Here is a 12,832-nt window from a genome sequence, read left to right on the forward strand (position 1 = left end):
CCCAAATACGCAAAATTTTTAAACTCCAAGTGTATTTGTTTTAACAATGTTTATTTTAACAACTTATTTAAAATAAAATATTTTGATAGTAAAGTTTTGAAAATGACGAAAACTACAAGACGATTTTTAAAAAAGTTAAAAGTTTAAAAAATATAAATTTATACCAAAATTATAAACAAACTTATTTGGCCTATGATATTCAAATATACTGTAATAATTTATTACTATAATACTACTGCAATACCAAAATAATTTTTAATTTTGATTCATAATTTATTCCAATAAAACTAAAAACTTCATACTTAAGTTTTTTCTAGACGTAAAATATCTCCTTAAATTCTCTCTTGATATAAAACGTAATTAATTTGTACCGCAATACAAATACCTACCTATATTCAACTATACAATAATTATTATCCAGATAAATCAACAATTTGTTTGAAATTGACTTAAAGTTTTCTTTCAGTTGTCTTAAAAACAACTTTAGCTTTAAAGTTGTTGTAATACTAGCTTTTGCCCGTGACTTTGTCCCGGTAGTGTTTAATAAAAATGTAATTCGTTTTTACTCTCTTGTTCAAGACATAGTATGTGTCAATTCTATCAATAAGATTCGCAATTTTATTTTAAAGAAATTAATTATATAAAGAATTGTTTATAATGCACTTCAGCGCGCCATATCGGATTCAACTATTTAACTATAACTATGATTGAATTTCAATGCCAACTTTTATCCTATAGAAAAGGGCTGTCTTTAGGGTTTTCCCGGCAATTATTCAAAATTTTCTCGCCGTAAAAATCCTTGGATTTTAACGAACATTTAAAAAAAAGAATTGGTCAAGTTGGTCAAGGCGTTATTGAGTAATGCGCTTACCAACACATTTTGCGATTCATTTTTATATTATAGGCATTAAAACAATTGAAAATATCATTTTACATTACACTTTTCATATGTCACAATTTCATTGGTAGTACAGAATTATTATTTGTTGCTAAAATTAACCAAATGTGTATGGTAAGTGCAACGAATTAATTTTTATGCGTGTGGGTAGTTTCAATTAGTCGCCACGCTGCCTTCAAAGCAAATACGGGAGGGTGCGAAAAACAACCCCTTGCACCACGCTACCGCCGGGTCTCCAAGGGGGTTGTTGCATTATCGGACTATTGAAATACGCATATAGGAATAGGAATAGAATATACACGAGATGCTTGTTGAGAGGAGATGAAGTGGCGGACGCTTCCCGCCCTCAGAAAATCGCTTTTATTTGCTTCAGCTCGCGTAACATAATAGAGACATTTATAGGGTTTTATCTTTAGATTTATTTCAATTTGCATTCCATTCATGGGTGCAGATAGCGCACAAAGCTTATAATCATGTAAGGGATACTTTTTTAAATGAATAGGTTATGTAAAATTTAAATTTTTTTTCAGAAAAAAAAAACTTTATGGCTGTTATATTTAATAAACTAACTTTTGCCCGCGACTTCGTCCTGGTAGTGTTTAATAAAAATGTAATTCGTTTTTACTCTCTGGTTCAAGACAGAGTATGTGTCAATTCTATCAATAAGATTCGCAATTTTATTTTAATGAAATTAATTACATATATAAAGAATTGCTAATAATGCACTTCAGCGCGCCATCTCGGATTTAACTATTTAACTATAACTATGATTGAATCATAATGCCAACTTTTATCCTTGAGAAAAGGGCTGTCTTTAGGGTTTTCCGGCAATTATTCGAATTTTTCTCGCCGTTAAAACCATCCTAGGACTTTGACGAACATTAAAAAAAAGAATTGAGCAAATTGGTCAGGGCGTTGTTGAGTTATGCGCTTACCAACAGATTTTGCGATTCATTTTTATATTATAGATATACCAGAACATGCCTGTAACAAGTTTAGAGTCAGTATAGAGCATAAATGCATCCTTTGGAATCCTAGAAGAACTAACAGTAGCCATGGAAAAATCAGTATCAATTCGATTATGCGCCACGTGAAAGGCGGACACATCCGGCGCACACAACTCAATTAACAATCAGGCGCTCATTGTGCGCGAGACAATCGGCGAAAAAAAAAATATTAGCGTCAGTCCTTCGCCCACTATTCGATTTCCATGCGACGACGCAACCCGATTGGTCGCCTTGAACTCGCTGCGTCGTTGCCAGCGATAATAATAGATAACATTATTGTGCGCGCCACCAGGAATAAAACCACAAGCGAGCGAAATTTCGCGCGCGCCGCATTCTCCTTATTCTTCTTCGTTGTTCGCCGGCATTGTATTAATATAAAAGTGGCTGCGTGTGTCGGTGTGAGCATGAAAGTGTATTTTGTAGAGTTTAAGGGTTGGCTGGCTGGCTGGCTGGCGGTGTCGTTATCAAGCAGGTTCGTTCATTTCCTGTGTCGCGCTGCGGCAACACTGATAAGTAGATATCGCCCGAGCATTTCAACATTTTATCTAGAGAAAGAATAAGAAAACGGCGCAGAATGGACCATTATGTTACGTATAGTAAATCCTATTATGCTGGGCGTTATCATCGCGAGCGGTCTTGCGGCGGGGGTTGGAAGAGCATAGGGGAGGGGGGCGGCTGGTGGCGGAGGCGGGTTTTCATACTCTGCGGGTCGTTTAACCACCACCATCATCAACTTTTACACATTCACATTCAACAGCAAGTAAATTAACGTCTAAAAATCTTTTTATAAATAAAAAATGATTTAAATATTGTTTTTGTAGGGGGTATTGATATAGTTTTATGTAACACTTTGTATAAATTCATATTCGTACATGTGCGATGTGCGTATTTATTATGTCTCTTTATCACTCGCGGCGAGCACGTGCCGCAACACGCCCCGGCAATAAATTGCATCCCCAAAGTCGCTTTATTCACTCCTTGCCGCTGTGCTACTGTTGATGGTGCTTGCGCGATGCGCCACACTGTGTGTTTGTGTTCTTCGGCGGTGGCGTGCGCTGCTGATAGCGCGCGCGCCCGTCGCGAAAATTAGCGATACAATGCCGTCGGGGTGCATACGTGAATGTGCGCCGGGTGCCAACTTCGCGAATGTGAAAAGTAAGACACATAAACGTGGTTATTATGCTCTTCAAGCTTTCAAGCTTTTTCAGCGCCTCGCTGAAGACATTTCAAGTTTATATTTGTGAATTTATGAAGATAAGACGCTTTTCTCTTTAAGGAAAATAAATACAGGCACTTTTCAAATAAGGGTTGATTAATTCTAGTTGTAGGTAGTTTTTTATTACTTTGTTATTTGTATCAAGTTCATAAAATAAAAATTCAAATTTTGAAATATTTTAAGAAGTCCTAGGAAAGTTTTATAGTGAGTACACAAGAAACAAGAAAATCATTTGTAAGTCTACTTTTTTATTAAATTTTTTGCGGATAAAAAGCTAGTCTTCTATTGGTAATATAAAAATAAATCGAAAAATGTGTTGGTAAGCGTATAACTCAACAACGCCTAGACCAATTTGCCCAATTATTTTTTTAAATGTTCGTTTAAGTGCAAGGATGGTTTTCACGGCGAGAAAACTTCAAATAATTGCTGGGAAAACCCTAAAGACAGCCCTTTTCTATAGGATAAAAGTTGGCATTGAGATTCAAGCATAGTTACAGTTAAATTGTTAAATCCGAGATGGCGCGCTGAAGTGCATTAATAACAATTTTTTATATAATTAATTTCTTTAAAATAAAATTGCGAACCTTATTGATAGAATTGACACATACAATGTCTTGAACAAGGGAGTAAAAACGAATTACATTTTTATTAAACACTACCGGGACGAAAAGCTAGTATTAAAATAAAAACGATTGATACACTCACGTTGATACATAGTCAGCTCAATCAAGCACAAATGTACCGCCTTTGTGCAACTGATTGAACCTGAGAACGTGCTTGGAATTGACCAGCCCAGTGTGAATAATACACTCGCACCCCTTTACTCTACCAACCCCTATTCCACATCTCTTATAAGCTTTGACTGTCAACACATCAATTTGTATCATTTTCTTAACAAAAATCACTCCTATATCCATCTGCAAGCTTTTGTTTTTTGAATTTGTGTTGGTAATTAAGTGGCGTAGTAATGAGTTGAGGGGGTGGTAAATGTAATATTTGAAATCTCAAGTGGGCACTCAATCCGCCCCGGGCGTAATCATAATGCGGCGCGCGCAATAAAGCATCGCTTATTTTTTCCAACAGTAGCAGCGTCATCAATTTGCACGGCGCACCCCTTCTATTCAATGCTTAATGTATTAACTTACAATGTGTAGTGCAAGTACAGACGGCGAGCAGAGGGTTGATGTTCCAGTGCCTAACTGACTATCCACTGTGAAACAAATAAATGCCCACTTGTTTGGATAATGCGGATTAATTTCCAACAAAATTTTAAGGGTTAGAAAATATTTCAGGCTAGTTATGTGTATGTTTTATGTTTTCGAAAGATTAAAACCGACTTAAATCATGTTTTGTAAACTTTGTTCTAACTTTGTTCATTTCCTTCACACATCAAAACGGCTTGCGGCACATTTAGTTCCTTGTTCAAGTTAATTAACATTAAAACGCCGCAAAACATCGCCAAGTTAGGCGGCAATTTGTAGCCAATTTATTCGCGCTGAAAAGTTGACTCTGGCAAGTTTAAGTCTTCTAGTGTTTAATTACAACTCATTACGCCATGCAGGAGGATGCGGAGTGCGGTGTAAATTACGACAAACTCCTTCATATTTCACTTCATAGTTTGGGTGTGTATGTGTGTATGTGTGTGTTGATTCATGAAAAGTTTCTGATTCCGGAATTCCGGCGCGAGCTGCCGCCATTGCTCGCGCATTGATAAGTAATGCCTTCCTTATTAAGTTCGCCACATTCACGCCGATCCAACGCTGATCCGTCGCATCTTGCGCGCTTCTGTTTTCAATTTAGTCGCGGAAAGCCGCTCGCTCGCTGTGGGGGAGGAGGCGGAGGAAACTGTAGAAGCACTCCGGTTAATAAGGGCGCGAGCAATAATTATCTCGCGGCGTAATCGCATTAAGATCGTTTAATATTGTGCGGTATTTTGTTTACCCTCATCGTGGTTTCAATTTCAATTAAAATCAAAACATTTTAAATCTAAACTGTTTTTTAAAAAATTGATACATAACCTAGTTTTTTGAAGTACGCTTAAAAAGTTGCATAAATCATTGGATTTTACATTAGTTTATACTTAATTTCATAGAACAGATCGGTTTTATATTTATTTAGAATATTTTTATATGAAGTGTACGTACGATGAGAAAATATGAGTGTTTCTCATTGTGATGCACACGAGTGAAAAAGGCTTTTCTTTCGCCGACAAAAGGAAAAGCCGAAACCGATGCGTTACCATTCGTCGGGCGGCGGCGGCTTTTGTGTGGCGCAGGCTCGGGCGTATGTGATGCGACGAAATAATCCAATTTCGATGCGCACAATTCGTTAGCCAGACATAAAAACACTTCTTTTGCGCGCGGGCACAAAAGAAGAGAGCTTTCATTCAACATTCACAATCGCAAATTTGTTTAGTAAAATATTTACTAATAAACATTTGAAAATTTAAACAATTTGGCAAAAACATTTCTCTGGCATTTTTGCATAATTAATGAAACATTCTAGACTGTTTTCGTATTAAAGTTTTTTTTAAATATTAGTTATCATAATAAGTTCAACATTTTTAACACTACAAGAAACACGTTGCTATTAAGCGATTAAAATCGTTTAAGGATTAATGTTTAAACTTTTTGTTGAATTTTGCCCGCAACTTCGTCCCGGTAGTGTTTAATAAAAATGTAATTCGTTTTTACTCTATCAATAAGATGAGCAATTTTATTTTGAAGAAATTATTTATATAAAAAATTGCTAATAATGCACTTCAGCGCGCTATCACGGATTCAACTATTAACTATAACTATGATTGATTTTCAATGCCAACTTATATCTTAGAGAATAGGGCTGTCTTTAGGGTTTTCCCGGCAATTATTCAAATTTTTCTCGCAGTTAAAACCACCCTTGGACTTTAACAAACATTTAAAAAAAATAATTGGTCAAATTGGGAATTTGAAAAAAAAATTATTTATTTTTTTTTATGTATTTTAAAACTTAATTATTAATTTTATTGATATGCAATGTAAAAAACGAAAAAAATTTTTTTTTTTCAATTAATTATAAAAGATTAAAAATTGATACAATTAAAAAAAAATCATGTGACTGTGAACGCACCACGATTGGCTACCATACTTGTGACGTCATAATGTTAAAGCAATTATATTACAGTGCAGCGCTTACGGCTATTATATGTAACTTGACAAAAACATTGTAAATTTACTATTAAAAAAAGATTTGTTAAAGTTAATTTCGTTCAACTATGTGTGATACAGGATTTATAAAAGCAAATTCTGATAACATTCCTGATGTTGATATATTTATGATCACCAAATAAATATACTTACATCAAAGTGATCTTCACAACAAAAAAAATTCGATTTTGTTTTAGGATTATCTCGGAGCACTGCTTGAAACCATTTTTTTCGACGTTTCTCGTCTTGAGGAACATTTAAAAACATTTTTTCAGGAGTTGTCTTTGTTGTATTTGTACATAATGGTACAAAACAAGAGCGATAACTTTTGAGATTTGACATTTTTTATATATTTTTGAGTATTTAACAATTACAGAATGAAATTAATCAAAGCTCAAAGCACTGTGCTTATTATCTCTGTCTCTGTATACTACTATGAGTGAAAACTAACATTATGACGTCACACGCGCTCGGATTTGTTCGGGAGTTGTCGGCGCGTCTTCGGTACTGGATTCAAAAATTAATTTTTATTTTGATATAACTTTTTAATTATTGCGAAAAATAAAATTGTTATGTTATAAAACTTATATATGATCTTTCCATTAAAAAAAAAGTTTCAAAAACCCAATTGGTCTAGGCGTTGTTGAGTTATGCGCTTACCAACAGAATTTGCGATTCAGTTTTATATTTGGCAATATTACATTGGTTTATTTCATATTCGGTAAATTGTTTGGTAAAATTTGATGCATGAATTTTTTAAATAAAATGCAAAAATATTTGTAATAAAACTGACATTTTTTGTAAATATTCAATGCACAACATGGGGAAATAGATTGAACTCCAGAGAAATTAATTTTACTTTCTGTTTTTTAACGAAGCGGACCAAAATAAAAATAAAATGTGGGAAACGCCAAAGTAACTTCGAAACATGTTGTTAAATTGTTTATTAATTATATATTTAATTATTCCCATATTAGCTCTTTTCTTGACTAAAAAACCTGGGAAATTGACACATATTGGAATGAGTTTCAATCGTCTAATATTACCCAATTACAATGTACATAGCTCACAATCGAAAGTTTGAATAATGATAATCTAATCAAAACACACAACACACACACAAAACACGCTGCTCCCCTAGATGATTTCCATCTGCTTATTGTTGCTTGGGCAAATAGAGTTATTTGAAACTACTAATACGCATTCACGTTCGAGTTTGTTGGTTTGTTCTCGTATTATACGCGTTTTATCAATTACGTATTGACTTTAGAAAATCGGTTAGACTTTAAAGCACACAGCGTGTGATCTAAAAGGCGAGCATCTGCAATGTGAGAACTTTATTTTCTAGGCGCTCTATTTATAAAAATTGGAAATTTGATTTATGAATGCATACGATTCGATGTTTTGATCAAATCCGGTTTATGCGGTAGGTATATGCACTGTGGACAGAGACAATATTTCTTCTTGAAGGCGATGGCGAATGCGTTATTCAATATATTTATGCGTTTTCTGTTAGGCGGGAAGAATCGAGGGCGTCGCGACGCGTGCTATTTAGATAAACATACCTATTTGCGGAATATACGAGCGCTCTTCTGGTCAGTGGGCGGAAATACAAGATGGCTATCGGCGTATAAAAATCCTGTCTTGACCACTGTGTTCGTCTCAGGTTTCAGCTCTTTGCTACAGGGTGCAAAGAATTGTCGTAACGGTTATTTTCTGGAAAACGACTGTTTTTTTTTCAAATATAAGCAAAAAAACATAAATTTTACTAATTATCAAATTGCAAAATCTGTTGGTAAGCGCATAACTCAACAACGCCTAGACCAATTTGGCCAATTATTTTTTTTAAATGCTTGTTAAAGTCCAAGGATGGTTTATACGGCGAGAAAAATTCGAATAATTGCCGGGATAACCCTAAAGACAGCTCTTTTTTATAGGATAAAAGTTGGCATTGAGTTTCAATCATAGTTATAGTTAAATAGTTGAATCCGAGATATCGCGCTGAAATGCATTATTAGCAATTCTTTATATAATTAATTTCTTTAAAATAAAATTGCGAATCTTATTGATAGAATTGACACATACTATGTCTAGAACAAGAGAGTAAAAACGAATTACATTTTTATTAAACACTACCGGGACGAAGTCGCGGGCAAAAGCTAGTACTTTATAAACATGAATTTTGCGAAATATGTTGCCCAAATAAAAATATTGACTATATTTAAGATTATAATTTGTTGAATCCATAACGGAATCAGAAAAATGGAAGTTCCATTTAAATGGTTATTGATTACTTGAGTTTTAAAGTAAATTTGCTCCGCCCAACAACATAATACGCCTGCGCGACGAACTTAACGTTGACTGTAATTGTAAAAGCAAAATATAAATTTGTGGGACAAGTACAAGTATAAAATTCAAATATAGAAAATATTATAATAAAGGTTTATTACCAACCAATTGAACAAATAACAAAAGTTTCTATACAAGATATTTACATACAAATTTCTTTCAACGAAAAACAAAATGTCCACAAAGTCTAATATAAAATTGCACTAAAGTTTTGTATCCTCCTTATCCTCACTTATAACATACGTGTAACTATCATTTTTTTTCATTAATTACTTAATTTTATTTATGTCTCCTTCGAAGTGTCAATTGTTCTTGTAGTTTATTAATTTACAAAGTGTCGTTAACTTCAACCACTAGCGGGCTTTTCGCGTTCCGCTCCGCATGCTCCTTGACTGCGTTGTTAACGCAGCTCGACGTCGCCAGACTAGCGATATCATTCCACCAGGTGCCCAGGTTCATCCGCTCGGGAAGAACCGGCAGCGGTTTTCATATGACGTGTTCGCGCACACCACCACCACCCTCGCGGAATTCATCGTTCTTCATGATGACACGTATCGGTAGTTTGATCGGTTCCGGGCTAGGTGTACGCTGTGAAGGAAACGCGCTTGTTGCCGACGCCACGGCTGCCACTGCCGCCGCTGATGTTGGAGGTGGACAGATATTGCAGGTTGTTGCAGCGCTAATATTCGCTAGACCACTGATGGGCCAATTCGCTAGTGACGGCGGGTAGAAGTGATTAAACAGCGCGAATTCGGCGAGTTTTTCATCCGGATGACGAAATGGGTAGATATAAGGTAAACTAGGGAAGATATTACGATGGTGGAGTTTTAATTGCTCAGCATCAGGCATCAACGAGGGCATTAGCGAACTACCAGATCCGCTGATGGGCGGCATCAATGAACGTGACAATGTTGATTCGTTGGTGTGATGATGTTGAATGTGCGACATTGGGAAGCCGAATTTTTGTTCTTTCTTCATCAGTGGCTTGGGTTTCCGGCGCGGGCGGTATTTGTAGTCCGGGTGTTCTTTCATGTGCAATGCTCTGGAAATGGAAAGAAATCATTTTTATAATAATCAACAAGTTATTAATACAAGTCTAGTCTTGTAGGTTTCCGACTTATGCATGCACGCAACCATATTTGAATCTCGTTGAATCGCTGAAACAATTCGCATTGTTTCCACTTTCCACCTCGTGAAAGTCCAATTGGTGTTTAGAGTGCCTACAAGCCGAGGAAGAATCGAAGCGACGTGGTGTTGTGTTGCACGACGATGGGGGGAGACAATGCGAGGTGGCGCGTGAAAGGGTTCATTGTGGCGCGGGCGCTCGCGCGTTTTAGGAAGAGGCGCGCGTCGCGCGAGAATGGCGGACGAGACAATCCGCCAACTGAATGGGTTCACAGGAGGCGCGCAGTGTATCGCCACAATGGCGGGCATTATCTTTTGTCGCCAGCTGAATATGTGTGTTGGCTTAGATAGTATTGTGCAATGTTCATGCTCGCCTCCGTCGCCGCGCCGCCGCTCCACCGCCGAGCACAATGCATCTCAATACACGATATTGCAGACGATTCCGTATTGTTCTACAATTCCTCGCACAATTCACGACATTCAAACGCGTTTAAATACAAGGAAATGTATCTAATTTTAAATTTTTTATATTAAAAAAATATGTATGCACTTTTATTAAAATTTTCCCAGAAAATTGCAGAATAAATATTTGTTCAAGCAAAATTAATCTGTAAATATTTAAAAAAAATATGTATAATATTAGATATGTATGTTTTACAATAATAGGTAGGCTATTACTTGATATAACGAAAAAAAGCCCAATAACATGGAAGTTTAATTAACTTTGTTGGTTAAATCCCTATATTCGATTTCTTAGCGACTTTAAGTGTCCAAAATTTGAGATAAAAGTTGCAATAGAAGTGGATTGGTAATATTTCTTATATTTTTGAATTAAAATTATCGAATTCAGTCCATAATAGGTCTAAGAAACAAGAAATCAATTTTTATTAAAATCAACGCGGAGAAAGTCGCGATAAAAACTAGCAAATAATATATTTTGTTTAATACTTATGCAATTAATTGAAATGCCATTAAAAATTTTCTTTTGCTGCACATGGTATTCCTATTAACTGATACGATTTTAAAATTCAATATTTTCTTCACGTGCGAGAATCATGGCGACAATTATTTAATCTACATAAGTTATCGACGATTTTATGTCAACTCCACTATCATCGTATATTAGGCAAACAAACAAGAAGAAAAGATGCGAGCAAATGTATAAGATAGCTTTCACTCATCCGGGATGTGATGAATACCCGCCCGATGTTTATTTGGTTTTCATTCAGGTAGTTTTTATCTGTCACTGTATACAATGCCTCTGTGTGTTTAATGATACAAAACCATCTTTCGAATCAACAATGTTGACGCACGAGAGTAACATGAAATTTCTCAAATGTGTCGTAATGTTATATTAGCATTAGATATAAAGAAAACCCGAGAAGAAAAATTTGAAATAAGTTTGTGTTTTGATTGTTTTAGTTTAGATTAGAGATGAAAATCCGTGGCAATTTAGTTAAGTGTCGTCTGTTGCACAAAAGATAACACACATAACACACGCGCGCGGATTTGTCATTTATAGGCGTTGAGAGGGCGCGTTGAGGGCGCGAAGCATGCGGCAAGTTTCAAGCCGTGCTAGTTTACCACGTTACCAGTTACCAGCTACCAGCTGGATTTTGGATTACCGAAATTACCATTAAACAATGATTTGTCACTCTTAAAAGCGCTTAAACGCATAGACCAGTGGAGACCAGCATGCTTGGCATCCCGAAGGGGATTAATCTCTCGTTTATTTGTTTCCTTCCGGTGCGCACAATATTCAAATTGGGGAAAATTCATTATCCTTGTTTTAGTACAAAGATTAACTATTATTTTATATTCTAGTCAATAATTATAATCAATAAAATATTATTTTACGGCAAAATGATTAAATTACTTTAGGAATGCTTGTATTTCAATTTATATTTTGAAAATTATTGTTGGAAATAAAATGAAAATTACTGACATATTTCTGGAATATTACAAAAATAATAATTAAACAGTGAATTTTACTGATGCACAAATCTTGACGTTATAATTAGCATCAAACGCTCAAATACGATTTCTGCATTAACTTCAAGTTTTATAATATTGTTTATGAATAATTATTTGGATATAATTATTGATTTTAGTTTTTTTTGCTTATATTTTGTTATGGTCAAATTATTGAAATAAATTTTCTCATGGCCAAAAAATAAAATAAATTTAATATTAAATCATATTGAGCTCTATCAATTTATTTAATTTGTTGGACTCTAGCACCACACTAAAAAGGTTTATTGTTCAATGATAAATAAAGTTTAATTGAGAACAAACTTTTGCAGTGTTGAAAATTTTAATGTGAACACAATTTTGAAGCCACACAAAAAAATTGAAAAAGAAAATAAATACCTGAGTCTTTTAGCTTCGTCAATAAATGGCCGTTTCTCAGTCTCGGAAAGCAACTTCCACTCAGCACCCAATCGCTTCGAAATCTCCGAATTGTGCATCTTCGGGTTCTCCTGCGCCATTTTCCGGCGCTGACCACGCGACCACACCATAAACGCATTCATCGGCCTCTTGATATGTTCATGATTGTGTCCGTGATGAATGGGTTTCGGCGATGACATGATTATCAATTAATTTGTTACAAATCACACTAGAAACTACGCTTTATATTCTTTACTGTTCTTAGTCTTAGTCTTAGTTTATTTTGCTGTTGTTAAACATCGATGTTGTTATTGCCGCGCAATGTGAATGCGTGATAGTGTGCGTGTGTGGGTTGGCGCTCGGGGACCTCTTGTTCTTGATGGATTGTGTTCCGCGGTTAGCGATGAACTGATGGTTTTATCAGTGCACAAAGTGAAAGGCACGTCGCACACGCGCTGCGCCGCGCGCGTCCTGATACGTCCTCCTCCTCGAACGCCCTTGCCGAGCGCGCTTGTTTTCCGAAGGGAAGAGGGCGTAAAGTGCGCGCGCGACCGCGCACAGGATAAAACCGGGATCAAGCACAACAGGACACAACAAATGTAATGTGTAGCATGTAATGTAACGCAAATCATCATTAAATACCACTTTACTATACATTTAAACT

General features: G+C 35.7%; 1 protein-coding gene across 1 annotated transcript; it reads right to left on the reverse strand.

The window, feature by feature from the left end:
* Window positions 1-8,734: 8,734 nt before the first annotated feature.
* On the reverse strand, window positions 8,735-12,583 carry LOC135802425 (transcription factor Sox-14-like). Its single transcript, XM_065316006.1, has 2 exons — window positions 12,151-12,583; window positions 8,735-9,697 (listed from the first exon to the last, which is right to left on the reverse strand). The coding sequence occupies exons 1-2, from the start codon at window positions 12,366-12,368 to the stop codon at window positions 9,142-9,144; spliced, it is 774 nt and encodes a 257-aa protein (XP_065172078.1). The 5' UTR covers window positions 12,369-12,583; the 3' UTR covers window positions 8,735-9,141.
* Between the last annotated feature and the right edge of the window lie 249 nt (window positions 12,584-12,832).

Source organism: Atheta coriaria, unplaced genomic scaffold, assembly GCF_025399875.1.
Source record: "Atheta coriaria isolate IRGN ID8LTWV9N9 unplaced genomic scaffold, Caltech_Dcor_3.1 hic_scaffold_22_pilon, whole genome shotgun sequence".
Taxonomy (NCBI): domain Eukaryota; kingdom Metazoa; phylum Arthropoda; class Insecta; order Coleoptera; family Staphylinidae; genus Dalotia; species Dalotia coriaria.